Source organism: Cynocephalus volans, chromosome 10 (assembly GCF_027409185.1).
Source record: "Cynocephalus volans isolate mCynVol1 chromosome 10, mCynVol1.pri, whole genome shotgun sequence".
Classification (NCBI taxonomy): Eukaryota; Metazoa; Chordata; class Mammalia; order Dermoptera; family Cynocephalidae; genus Cynocephalus; species Cynocephalus volans.
In genome coordinates this window covers 77,537,760-77,552,428 of record NC_084469.1, presented here as the reverse complement: position 1 = coordinate 77,552,428, position 14,669 = coordinate 77,537,760, and the positions used below count along the sequence as shown (strand labels likewise).

The window sequence follows — 14,669 nt, the reverse complement described above, 5'->3', positions numbered from 1 at the left end:
CTTTTTTCTGTGTGATTTCATGCTGAATAGGCTCTCACCTGATAGAATGGGAGGACTCTGACAGCCTGAGGGGTATGTGGTCTTTAGCATCTTCAGTCTTAGAAGAAGGTAGTGAGTTCTTTTTCCCTGGTTCCGTTAGATTTTCTAAGGAGTGATCTCATTGGTTTGGTTAGAGTCTTGTGCCTATCTCTGAACCAGTCATTGTGTTTAGTAGAGTTAGATGCTCCTGTTTCTTGCCGAGTTCATGCATACACTCTGAGTGGGTGCATTCTCACTCAAACTGCACAGATTGTGGGAGTCAGAGATGGATGGTTTCCACAAAGAAAAATTAGAGTCCTGTTTCCAAAGAAGGAGGGATAGGCATGCTGGGCAAGCAAAAATAATAAATATCCACCTATTCTTTCCTGCTAGTTCTCGGGGTCTAGGAATTGGGCCATATCATCTTTGTATCTCTAGCACCTGCTTGTACATAGCAGACCCTCACTAATCAAGGAAGGAAGAGAGGAAAGGAGTTTACCCATCTAGAATTGATGTCTCTTGACATCCAGTTCATTATCATTTCTAGGACACTGGCTCTTGTCTTCATTCTCATTAGATCTTCACTCTGCTTTACCTCATGGGTCCTCTTATGGGTCTCTCTAGTTTTCCTCTTTGCCCCTCTTAATCCTTGAAGCTGCAGTATGTTCTAACCAAGATGTAAATCTCAACAGGTCAAGCCCCTGCTTCGAATCCCATGCTGGCTGGTCATTGCCTGGCTCCTGCCTTTCCAGCCTCAGCTCCCCGTTTCTCCACCTTAAAACCACCTTGGATTTTTGCAGTACCCCAGACTAGCTTTGCAGTTTTATATTTGGGGCCTTCTCCTCTGTTGACATCCCTCCTCCTCCTTACTTTTCTCTTCTTTCCTTGGTGAACTTCTGTGTTATCTGTTAATAATAGCTCATGTGTCATCTCCTATAGAAAGCTTCCCTGACACCTCTATAGTCCAGTGTCCCTATTCTCATTGTTGTACTTTAGCTGTACCTTTATTAGCACTTATCTCACTTGTTTGTAATGATTTTTTAAACATGCTTGTTTCTGTCATCTTCTGTACATTGTTCAGTGCCTGTCACCTAGCAAGTGCTTAATTAGTTTGCTCGAATGAATGAATGCATGTCTTAGTTAATTAAAAAAGCCAGTTATATAATAATGAGTTTTGTACGATTTGAATTTTCTTTTTATACACATACACATTTCTACAAGGAGGTGGCATTTGGAAATATTTGAAGGATGTGTATAGTTGTTATATCCGATAGAGATAGGGTGTTCTCCTTTGAGCTCCTTGTTTTCCAAATTATCTGCAGTGAGCATGTTTTCTTTTGAAATCAGAAAAAAAAAAATTTTTTTTAAAGTACCCTTAAAACAGGTAAACCCACAAAATGCAATCAGTTCTGAAATGCTTACTAATATTTTCATAGCTATAAGCCTTCTGGTACATGATTACACACACTGTCATAAAGCAACTGCTAAATGATTTCAGCTTTTGTATTGTGAAAGTAGTACATGAAGAATTAAATACAAAAGGTTATCAGCCCACTGTGTTGTGGACCAGCCATACACGGAAGGATAAAAGGAAACCCAAATGCAAACAGAACAACTAACAAAGCTTCTTTTTTATCTTTCCAAGACCCACAACAAACCCTGATACCAATATTTAATCACCTTAAGTGCACCTTCTAGTAAGGCTTAGTGCTTCAATAAAATCTCAGTAAAAGCCAACCTATTCTCTTAAAAGATGAAGTGAAAATACTTTTTAATGACATGAATCAATAGAAAGTTCAGACCTGACATTGGGTCACTTAAATAGGCCCTCACCACAAGAATGCCAATCCAGCTGCCAGTCATGAAAAGAAGACTTTGTGCAGCCTCCCTGTTGGGTAGGTTTATTGGCCCTTACAGTGTGCCAGGGACTGTGGTGAATGTTTTATGAATGCTCTCACATTTAATGCTTATACTTACCTCATTCATTCATTCCATAAATATGAATTCAGCAAGCACTGTTCTTCAGGCTTGAGGTAAGTTTCATCATTCCTGTCTTAGAAATCAGGAGAGACTCAGTTGCTTATCTGAGTGGCAGAGTTGGAGGTCAAGCCCATATTTGCCTGACTCTGAAGGCCCGTGCTCTTTCTGCTATACCGTACATCTCCCCGCATACCATGCTCCAATTTAGAAAACCTTCGGAGAAGTTTTGTAGTTTCTTTTGATAAGATCATAGAGAAAAGAAACAAAACAACAACAAAACATTCAAAACAGAAAAGCAGAGAGAACCTGTGTTGGCTCACCATGGAGCACCGGAAATGAGGAATTACATAGTCAGAAAACAAACTCTGACTCACAGATGCATGAATGCTGCTCATGTCATCCAGAGAAAATGCTGCTCTTTGCAGTATTCCCCCTTGCTTTCATTTATTGTGTGCGTTCCATGCGCCAGATTGTTCCAGTGCTGTTCTAAGTGCATTATGTGTATTAGCTCATTTAAATCTTAACGTACTCCTCTGAGGCAGGTGTTATTAAAACCCCATTTTAGAGATGAGGAAACTGAGGCACAGAGAGGTTTAAAAATTTGTTCAAGATTTACAAGCAAGAAAGTGTCAGGACCAGGATTTGAACGCAGGCTGTCTGGCTCCTGGGTTTGTACTCCCAAGTACTGTTCTGCTTCCCGCTTCGTCTGTCTCTCCTAATGCTTCTGAGATTGCTGTGCTTTTATCCCAATGATCCCAAACCTCTGGCTCGATCCCTGCTCTCCCTGTGACCTCCAGTGCGCCAATTCTGACCGCCGACCAAGACTTTCTGCCTGAAAGTCTTACAAGTACCTCTAACTCAACATAATCCATGTTGCTTAATTAGTTAATTAAACAAATGTATTTAGCTTTCCCATTCTGTGCCAGGCAATGTTTCAGGCATTAGAGATGAAGCTATGAAAACTGATGAAGGATTTCTGCATTATTTGAGCTTATTTCTTGTGGGGTAGGTGGTATAGGAGCACCTGCATCTTATGGAGATGTAGGAGCAAACCCTGTAGATAGTTGTGGGAAGAATGTTCTGAGCCTGGGGAACAGCAAAGCCTGTGAGGTATGTTTGAAAGGAAAAGCACCGGAGGCCACCATATCTGGAGAGGAGTGAGGGAGTTGGGGGAGAGTAGGAGAGACGAGATCCGAGAGGAACAGGCCCGGTTATACAGAAACTTGGAGTCTATCCCAAGAACGTTGGCTGTTGCTCTGAGTGAGATGAGAAGGCACAAGAGGGTTTGGAGCACAAGTGGGACAGGATATGACTTGCGTTTTAGAAGGATCCATTCCACAAGGCTTTTCCTGTTCCTTTTTCTCTAGTGGCACCCCCCTTTTCCTGCTCTTCCAATTAGAAACCTTGCTGTCCTCAACTTCTACCCACTGCTTCCATCCATCATTCAGTCACTGGGCCCTGGCACTTTTACCTCTTGAGAATCTCTCAAATTGTTTTTTCTTTTTCAGTCCCACTGACGCTGTCAGAGTTCAGGCCTACAGCTATCATCTTCCACCCACACACTTTTAACATTCTCCTGATAGGTGTTTCTTATGCCCTCCCCAGTGCCATCAGAACTGTGTTCCTATAAATATGTCTGTCTTGAGCCTCCTTGTTTTATAAGTCTTCTGAGTCTCTCTTACTTCCAAGGTAAAGTTCAAACTCCTCAACATAGCCATCCTATAAAGCCATTGACTATATGACCCCAAACTACCTCTGTGGTCTAATCTCTATCCATTGCCTAACGTGGTCTCCAACCTTAAACTCCTGTCATACAGAGTTTCGTGCTCCACCCTGTCTCTGCTGTGTCCTTTCACCCTTCCTTGCCTTTGTGCCTACCAGTACCCTCTTCTTTTTTTCTCTCTGGTGAGCATCTATTCACCCTTAAGAACCTTACTTAAATACTACATATTCTGTGAAGGTACCAGGAAATCCCACTTGTTCTAAAATGTATTAAAAATCTGACCACTTTCAAATATATTAAAAATGTGACCATGTCTCACTACCTCTGCTGCTTATACTGTGGCCAGAGCTACCATTATCTCTGTGGTAGTAGCTCCTAGCCACCCTCCACCCCTACCCCAGTTCATTTTAACACAGCATTCAGAGTGATCTTTTGAAAACATGAATCAGCTTGTTAGGTTTTTGCTCAAAGCCCTTCAATAGCTTCCCGTCTTGTTCAGACTGAAAACCTAGGACCTTAGATGACCTACAGAGCACTGCGTGGTCTGGCTCCTGACCGGTTCCTTCACTCATTTCCTGCTTTGCCCCACTCCTCACCCCCTCACTCTCTTCTTACCACCCTGGTGTTTTTACTCTTCCTATAATAAACCAAGCACATTCCTGCCCCAAGGCCTTTGCACTGAATGTTCTCTCAGCCTGGAACTTTCTTCCCCCCCAGGTATCTGCAGGGCTTGTATCCTCATTTCTTACATTCTTCTATTCTTTTGTCATCTTATCAGAGAGGCCTTGCCTGATCACCCTATGTAAAATAGCAACACCCATCCCAGCACTCCCTGTCCTACTTACTCAGCTTTATTTTTCTCTTATCACCATCTAAATTACTATATGTTTTACTTTTTTATTTCTTTATTGTCTGGCTCTCCTTAGCAGAATATGAGCTCCCAGAGAGCATATACGAGATGTTTTGCTGTCTTTTGTATTCCCAAATACAAATAGTATGTGCTCGATAAATATGTATTCAATAAATGAGGATTTTCTAGATTTCCCTTTCTAATTATTCCCTGTTCCCATAGCACTACACTCATACTTCTATTGTGATAAGTCTTTCTTTAGCTATTGGTTTCCATTTCTGTCTATACTGTTAAACTACGAGATGCTCTAAAAGAGGACCTATCTTATTTTTATCATTGTATTTATGGCAATTTATACAGAGCCTGATATATAGCAAGTATTCAGTAAATGTTAAATAAACAAAATAAAATGAACTATTGATGAATGGACAAACATCTTCATGTCACTTTGTAGCAAAGCACATGTCATAAGACTTGTGATAGCTATAGCAGGCGTTAAGTAGTGACTTCAGAAGAGTGCCTCCTCTGGGGCACTGCTGAGCATTTTGCAGCTAGAGGTTGGGCCAAAGAAGTGTTTAGCCTATTAGTCTTGGGATGGCTGCCAAGTTGCAAGCATTTTGCAACAAAAATTATATAGAAAATATTATGACTGATAGGGTGCAAATTGCTATAGAGTGCAAAATATAAAGTTGCCAGCAAAATCTATTAACAGCAAGATGAGGAATATACTCCCATGAAATTGGAATACGCTAACACTTTTAAGTGAAGAGCATTTCCCAAGCGACTTGAAGATTTTTAATTTTATTTAACTCAACCCAAGATTATGTTCCATTGGGCTTCCTTTAAGTGAGCCTCCTGTAAACTGGTGTCTTATTTGTTTAACACCATGTCTGACTTGTCTGTATGATGAAATCCTTTCAGAAGCGTCCTTTGATATGAGAGGAAATGTAGTCTTTTTATATAATGGCTTAAAATAGAAAATAAAGCCTAATCAGCCTAGCATTTCATATCTTTCGGCCATTGATAAAGGCCTCCCCTGTTGGCATTTTATATCTAAAATACCTTTCCAAATACTTACTAATTTATGTAATCATCATTTATGCCACAGAGTTATTTGTACGTCTCAAGAAATATAGTATGTGACCAGACAACTACTAATATAATTTCATGACTGTATACTTCCTGGAAAAACTTTAATGGGATTAAATGAGAAAAAATTCTACTAATATAGTTGAAAATCTGCCAACAGCTGTTTCAAATTATTGTGTGATATCTGATGTTTTATACGTGTACCTATCCAAAATGGAAAGTGAATTTATTTGTTTGACAGAGTGAATTAATATTAAATTATTTAATGTTCAGTTCTCCTCCAAAGTTGTTGTTCTCTTTCAAGAAAAATCTAAGAAATTCTGCATAGCACTTTTGAGCCAGGCACTAACTTAATTACTTTATAAATAATAAAAGAGGGAGTTTAGCTTTGGGATTAAACTCTTGCACTTTCTTTGAGATAGTGACAAAATTAGCCAGTTATTATTTGTTCTCATTGTGGTAAAATAAAAATTTCTTAGAGCATTGAACAATAGTCCAAATGAGATTCAAATAGTACCAGAAGTTCTATTGAAGATTTTTGATAATTCACCGTCATCAAAAAGAATCTCCCGGCAAATATAAGAAATGCCATGAAAATTAAGAATTTTTGAGTGCAGTGTCTTTTCCCTGATTTTTTCTGAATAAAAGTATTTTACATTTATTTTGAAAAATTTGAAAATAATATAGATGTCTAAAGAAGAAAATTAAAATTATGCCCAAGTACACTACTAAGAGATAATCACTATAAACTTTTGGCCACATTTTTTTCCTGGCTTGTTTTACTGTATTTACATATATACACTTTTTCTTTTTATGAAACTGGGATCTTCCTGTCTAATTGTCTTGTTACTAATTTCTTGTATGACTGTAATTTGTTACTTACATTTTTCATAAAACAATCTAAAAATTCTAAAGTTTGTTACTTTAGTATTTCATAACATGGGTGTACCATTTTCCCCTCTAATTCTCTATTGGGTATTTTGGTGGTTTTCAGTTTTTAATTATTATGAAGAACAATATGATGAATATCCTTGTAATCATGGCATATTTCTCTAATTATTTCCTTACAATAAATTCTTAGAAGCAGAATAACTGGATGAAGAGATGTGGGCATATATAGGTTCTGATAGATCTTGTCCTTCTGGCTTAAGCATGGTTGTAATAATATGCATTCCTAATTGCACACTATTAGAATATTTAATTTTGCCCTTATCAACAATGTGTCTTGCTATTGTAAAATTTTCTTTTTTGCAAATTTGATAGGCAATAAGTAAGTATATATAATACAAATGTATTGACTTTGGTGCAAAGTAAGAAAAAAATTAATTTTTTCTCTATATTTTAAGAGGCTTCTCTGTTAATTTACGTGTGAATTTTTCTATTGGAAATTTTTATTGGCTGTATATTAAGACTATTAAGCCCATTTTTGTCATATAGGTCGTAAATATTTTTTTCTAGTTGGTGTTTGCCTTTTAATTTTGTTTATGATTCATTTTATACAAAAGTTTAAAATTTTATATGTTCAAATCTGTCAATATTCTTTTTTAGAACAATCTACTGATAAACTGTATGATGTATAATTTACATACCATAAAATGCACCTTTTAAAATTGTACGATTCAGTGTTTTTTGGTGAATTTACAGAGGTATGCAACTGTTAGCACAGCATTTTTAGAACATTTCCAGCATTCTAAAAAGATTCTTTATGCCTCTTTACATTCAGTCCTCTTTCCCACTCCCAGCCCAGAAATTCACTAATCCAGTTTTTATCAGTCTTAAAGCTTTTATTCTTTTAGTCTTAGAAAGTAGTCTTGAGCACTTATATTAAAGTAAGTGCTGGGGATATAATGGAGAATAAAATTGCTACTGTCTCCTTCTTCTAGGAACCTGAAGTCTTGTAGGACAGATTATTAAATAAATAATAGTTCAAATAAATATATAGTTACAAATTGATATGCACTATGAAACATAAGTAAAATGTGTGACGAATGATAATGGAGGATACCTATTTGAGGGTAGAGAAGGTTTCTTTGAGAAAGTGACCTGGAGGATGAGCCAGGTATACAGCTGCCTTCAAGGGGAAGTGCTGAAGTGCTGGGTCCTTGAGGACTACAGGAACAGAAGCAGGTGTGGTCAGAAGGGAAAGGGACATGAGGGATTAGTGGAAAAAAAAAAATTAAATTGTTTCCCCCATCACTATCATTTTCTTTTTATAATGCTGTTTTTAATGTCAGGGTATTTGCAGGTGATAGTCATATGGTTATGTGTATTTCCCATGTTCCTAAGGTTATAATTTCTCTGTGTTAAACATGTCTTATATGAGGGTACTTCAGAAAGTTCATGGAAGGATTTGTATTACCTTTCAATTCTATTTTCTCACAAACTTTTTGAAGTATCCTCGTATAGTTTTGAGCCCCAGTGTGTACTAAAAAAAAACAGTAAGAGTGTTGGGGGGGGTATGTTTGTGCATGTGTGTGTGTGTATTTCCAGAAATCTCCTCTCTCTTAGTCCCAGAGGGAGTATTTTCAAAACCAAAATTCTTGGAAATTATCTTACTTTTCTTTAGTATTTTCTACGAAGGACCATTCAAAGAATACTGGAGTTGTTAAGAAAGTATGGAGAAATTTCCTTCTTAATCACTGCTGCCAGTTAGTGCTTCAAGTATCCTGAGGCCCAAGGGACTTGCTCAGAGAATAACTAGTTTAGTGATAAAATTAGAGCTACTGCTCATGGCTCCAGAATGTTCAGTCTCTGCTTACAGGATTGCATTGCTCTGTCTGTGAAGCTTTGTAAATAGAAAGTATGATATTGCTATTTCTGTTTTCCAGTTGGGCTAAATGAAGTGTAGAAGATACACATTCTAAATAGATTTGTGACAGTTTCAATGACAGTCCATAGTGGTATGCCATGACTGTTCTTTATCACTTTAAATTCATGATCACATACCTCAGATAGACACTCTGAGAAGCAGAGCAATCCTACTATGCTTACCTAGTAAAGTCATTTTCCCACCTTCAGCTTGACTAATTCATTTTTCTTCTGTGTACTTCCTCAGACTTCGTGTATACTTTCTATTTCCTGTACTCTGGATCAGCGATAATAGGCTAGCTTATGCTGTAGTAACAAACAGTCCTCCAATTACAGTGGCTTTGCACAACAATATTTCTTATTCATTTTACATATCATTTGTGGGTTGGAAGAGAGTCACTGTGCATTAAAGAACTCAGGAATCCAAACAGCCACTAGCTGGTTACTGTGCCAAAGGGAAAAAGAGTGGTCTGGAGGGTCTTGCACCAGTAATGAAATATTCCAGGCTGGAAGTGACAGTCATCATCTCTCACTGATGGTAGTATCTGCATGTTTCATCCATTATGAGGGGGACATGAGCTGTAATTCTACATTGGGCCCAGAAAGCTTGGTGGCAGGGAAGGAACCAGAAATATGTAGCAGACAGCTCTAATGACTAGCACACTTTCTAAGCGAGTGGTTCACTTTATACTTCACTGAGAAAACTGAAGCATTCTTCAGCCACCAAAAAGACCCCCAAAACCAGAAACCCCTGGAACTTACTCATCTGCTCATTATCAAATTTAGCATCCTATTTGAATTTGTATCTTTCCTCTTCCAGCTTATTCTGATATATAGGAAGTATCTTTTCTCCTGTCCAAATGTTTTTGATCACATACCCTTGTCAGTAACAAATTTTGAGCACATACAGTGATGTCCTACTAAATGTTTAACAGCTGGCTCTCTGGGGGAAAAAAATCAGCCTTGATTTTTAGTGTTTCTTGATTTCTGTAGTGTAAATACTCCCACCATGGCCAATTTCAAGCTACCAGCATGGTGTTACTGAATGTGCGGTTGGGAAGAGATGTACGCAATAGGCTCTCATGAGCAGATACAAAGTGACTCCAGCACACCACTGTTAGTTATTTATAAGTAGTACTTGTGTCTGTTTTATAATAATACCCATATTAAACATATATATATGTGTGTGTGTGTAGATATATGCATATATACATATATACATATTTTAGTAGAGTGTGATTTCTTTTTGAGCTTGATTTCTTTTTAGAATAAAAATAAAACAGTTCTTCTATTCACTCTCTCCCCTCCCCAACTCTAATGGATTACCTTACAAATCCCTGCACCCCTCACTTGGGACACTACTGCTCTAGACACTCAAGGTGGTTATGGTGCTCCTCTGATTAGTCACCCTCTCTTCTGCATCATCAGCCTCTTCCTCTTTTATCATTCTTGCGAGCGTACTGCCAAACTCTAGTGTACTCTAGTATCTTCCATTGTTAAAGATTGTTCTTTGATCTAGCATTTTGCTTTATGAACACCTCTGCTTTTCTAGTCCTTTCATAGCAAAACCACTTAAAGAGACAACCTATACCTGCCTTCTTCACTTCCTCCTCTTTCATTTCATCTTCAGCCTACTCTAATCTGACTTACCATCCTACCACTCTGCTGAAATTGCTCTTGTCACTGTCATCCGTGATTTATTTATATGCTGCCAATTCTAGTGGATCCTCCCTGTCCTCATTTCATTTGACCTCTCTGTGGCAGTTGACATAGTTGACTACTTCACCCTTCTTGAAATGTTCTTTTAGCTTCTGCGTTAATACACTCTCCTGGTTTTCTGCTTGGTCTCCTCTGTTGAGCCTTCTTGTGCAACTCAGGAAATAGTTTTGCTCCCCTTTCTGTGTTTGTACTGTTTCCCTAGGTGATCTCATTCATTTCCAGGCTTTCAGAAACCAGCTGTGTGCTGACAACTCCCACGTGAAGTTCCTTTGCTCCACTTTCTCATCTGAGCTCCAGATGTGTATATTTAGTCGCCCCCTTGCTATTTCCACTTAGCTTTCATAGGTGTCTTACTGGCTGCCGCTCCAGAATGGCACTCTTTATTCCTCTCTGTTCTGCTCCCTACTATTTCTGTTTTACCCCAGTTTTCCTTATTTCAAAAAATAGTAATTTATTTATTCTGTTATTAAATCCAGAAATCTGGAAGTCATCTTTAACTTTTTAACTTTCTTCATTCCTCACATCCAATCCATAAGCACATCCTTTTGCTCTACCTATAAAATATGTATTTTATCTGTCCATTTATCTCTGTCTCTACTGTAATCTAGACTATAATCACTTTTCTCCAGAATGGTTATAATAGCACCTAATAGGATTTTCATGTTTACATTTGCCTTTTTCCGGCCCATGCCCAATATTATAACTAAGAGTGATTTTTATAAAACATAAATCAAAATATTCTTCTCCCCTTGAAATTCTCCAGTGCACTTAGAGTCAGTTCCACATTCCTTACTGAGACCTCCAAGAATCTGCGTGATCCGGCCTCTGCCTTCCTCTATTTCCTTATCACATGTCACTCTGCCTTTGGCTCTTGTGTTCTAGTAAAACTGACCTCTTTTTTTTTTTTTTGGCCCTAGAATAGGCTGGTCTCTTTCCTCAGTGCCTTTGCATTTTTGGTCTCTCTTCCTGGGAAGCTCTTTCCCTAGCTTGTCAAGTTCTCTTTTGTCTGGTGCCTTCTTTTCCTGGAGCTCTCAGCTTAAATACTATGTCCTTAGAGAGTATTTCCTGCTCTAATGACAGATTTCCTACTGGTTTGTTTCTTTCCTAGTACTTAACACAGTGTGGGATTGCTTTTTCTTATTTATTTACTTGATTTGGTAGAAGGCTCTGTGAGGGCAGGGACTTTACTTCATCTGGTATTTGGTGGGTGCACAATAAACATATGTTGAACGAAAAAAAATGTATGGAGGAATCAGTGGTATTGCCCTGCTTATCATATAAGTGGTAATTATTGAATGAAAATATAGAAGGAAGGTATGTCAAAAATGTTGGGCAGCACAGTAATACTGGGAGGACAAGTTAATATGTTGATCGTGTCTGACTCCTTCTTTCAGGACTCAGCCTAAAAATAGGAGGGAACAGATCAGATTAAACTTTATAGGGGTAAATGTAAGATCCTATGCTCTGGTTAAAAAAAAAAAAAAAGTCAGTTGCATTGTATGGAATTGGGGAACTCTGGCTTGACACCAACTTATAGGTCAAGTTCTAATGAGCCGAAAGTGGTGTCTGTAAAGCTCATGCAGTCCTAAACTGCATCAATAAACCTATGTATATCTGTATTAGGGGAGGGAATTGTCTTATAGTACTCTCTTCAGTGATACCAGTAGGATTATTACACTTTCTAGAGTCGCAGTAGAATAGCTAGCTCATTCACCTATCCATTCATGCGTCCATTCATTCAATTCATTTAACATTTACTGAGTACATTCTGGGCACTAGAATTATAGTCATGAACAAAATTGTCATGGCTTTGGTGTTCATGGAACTTAGTGTCTAACTCTCAAAGAGGAGTGAGTTCTTTTTCAGGGAAAATGTTGGAGCAGAAACCAGTTTGTCATATATTGAGAGGCAGTGCAATCTGGTGGTTAAAAACTTATGCTGTGGAGCCAGCTGGACTCTAGAGACTGGTGGCTTCAAATTCTAGCTCTGATATTTACCAGCTGTATGGTTGAGCAAGTTTTAAAAATGTCTCTATGCTTCATAAGTCTCATCTATCAACTGGTGATAATAATACTATGTATAAAACTATGAGAAATGAGTTAATGTGTATAAGTAATTTAGAACAGTGCCTGGTACATAGTAAGCACTTAATAAATAGGTGATAAGCAGTTAATTAATAAAATTGTGTTTTCTGGAGGGCCAAAGACTGGAAGAGAGATTGAGGGTGGAGAAAAGTGGTCATTTATTAGGCCTGAGATATCAAAGCCCAAATTATTATTATTATTTTATTATTTTGTTTATATTAAAGATTGTTCATAGTTTGAGCTAGAACTTGAAAATTTTGACTGCTGGAGAGCTTGATGACATTTGTTTTATTTAGTTTTCTTTTTTAGGCTAGGGAGTTATGAATCCTGTTTAGAAATGCCACCTGTTGGCTCCCCCCTGACCCTGCCCACACCCCACTGCTTATAAAGAAATACAACTTTGGAAATAATAAAGTTATAGCTCTCCATAAACATGTATTTTTGCTTCGGTTTTATTTTAGTGGCAGCTGAAATATCCTAAACTAATTCTCCGAGAAGCCGACAGTGTATCTGAGGAGCTCCATAAAGAAGTTCAGGAAGCCTTTCTCACACTTCACAAGCATGGCTGCTTATTTCGGGACTTGGTAAGGATCCAAGGCAAAGATTTGCTCACTCCGGTGTCTCGCATCCTCATTGGTAACCCAGGCTGCACGTACAAGTACCTGAGCACCAGGCTTTTTACAGTACCCTGGCCAGTGAAGGGTCCTGATATAAAGTACACCGAGGCTGAGATAGCTGCTGCTTGTCAAACCTTCCTCAAGCTCAATGACTACCTGCAGATAGAAACCATCCAGGCTTTGGAAGAACTCGCTTCCAAAGAGAAGGCTAATGAAGATGCCGTGCCAGTGTGTGTGTCTGGAGATTTCCCCAGGGTTGGTATGGGGTCATCCTATGATGGACAAGATGAAGTGGACATTAAGAGCAGAGCAGCATACAACGTAACTTTGCTGAATTTCATGGATCCTCAGAAAATGCCGTACCTGAAAGAGGAGCCTTATTTTGGCATGGGGAAAATGGCGGTGAGCTGGCATCATGATGAAAATCTGGTGGACAGGTCAGCGGTGGCAGTGTACAGTTATAGCTGTGAAGGTACAGTCTGCTCTGGGAAAAAGCACCCTGAATGTCACATGACCAGAGTTGGTTAGGCTCTGGAGATATACGTGTATATGCATGTGTGCACGTGTGTGTGCGCATGTGTGTGTGTGTGTCTGTGTACCTGTGTGTCATGTGTTCTTTTTAGGCCTGTCTCATCCAGATGTCTGTAGAATAAACCTCTTTCTCAACTAGCTATGCTGTTCAGCTCATTGTTATATTGTACTCAGAATATTTTCGCGTGTATGCATCACTGTCATTTTGTCTTTCCCATGCTCAGGAGAGCAGCATCTTGGTTTTATATAGCCAATTGCCTTTCTCTAAAACTCAGAGTAGATTGTACAGTTGCTATAATTAACTTACTGATAAAAGGCTGGGAAAACAAAAATCTGTCAAATCTTTCCAGGTTCCCACAGGTGCACATTTCCATTCTTGCCAAAATATTTTATTGTGGTTGACTTCACTATCTTGGTGGGTTTGATTTCTCAAAAAAGGACTTCATATAGTTTTTACTGGTGCCCTTCCTTGCTAGAAGCAATTGAGGTGGGCTTTGCAAGCAGACGGTCTTCTACTTTTAGGAAACTTTCTAGCTTTCTACCCAGTTCTATAGTTTTAGACTGCATAGGATTGCTATGGTGAACTTGTTCTTGAATTTCTAAAATCTGGTCTCCTGGGGATAGAGATCACAGGCTATCTTTTATTGGCCTACCCAAATTTTCCTTCTTCTGTTGTTCAGTTTGTGTGTGTTGAGGGTCCCCATTGTTTCTCAGAACAGGATTACAAAAAAGCTGTTTGGACACATCAAGGATAGCATGACTATTGCAACTTTCTTCTTTGCTTGATTATTTGACGAAGGAATACAAGATGTAGTATTAGCTTTTCTATCTGTTTTATGGAAAGATGTTTGGAAAACCAGAGTTCTAGATATCCCATCAGTGAATGATCTGGAACTTCTAAGGGCTGTTGTTTTCTGACAACTCTGGTTGTTTAATTGGATTTTATTGTTGTTACTTGTTTTTATTTTACTGAAATGACTGTTTCGGGAAAAGGATTTAAGGAAAAAACTCATGGTTCTCTTTAAATTTCTTACAATTTCCCAGTCTCAAAAATTTCCTCAGGACAACTAATATCTCTTCTAACTTTACCTTATGTCTTCAAAACAAAGCATGTTATGTTCCAAAACAAGGAACTCGTTTAGTGGTTGGAAATTTCACCAATTTCTTTGGCATCTCAAATAATATTGACCTGCGAAAATCGCTTGAAGGGATTCGATGGTGTCCTACTGGAAAGAATTGAGATCCTCTAA

At 38.3% G+C, this 14,669-nt stretch overlaps 1 protein-coding gene across 1 annotated transcript in view; it reads left to right on the top strand.

The window, feature by feature from the left end:
* FTO (FTO alpha-ketoglutarate dependent dioxygenase) overlaps nucleotides 1-14,669 on the top strand; it is a 368,578-nt gene that overhangs the window by 101,333 nt on the left and 252,576 nt on the right. The window contains exon 3 of the mRNA XM_063112160.1: nucleotides 12,733-13,360. Coding sequence (XP_062968230.1) covers nucleotides 12,733-13,360 — 628 coding nt within the window. The remainder of the gene's footprint in view (nucleotides 1-12,732; nucleotides 13,361-14,669) is intronic.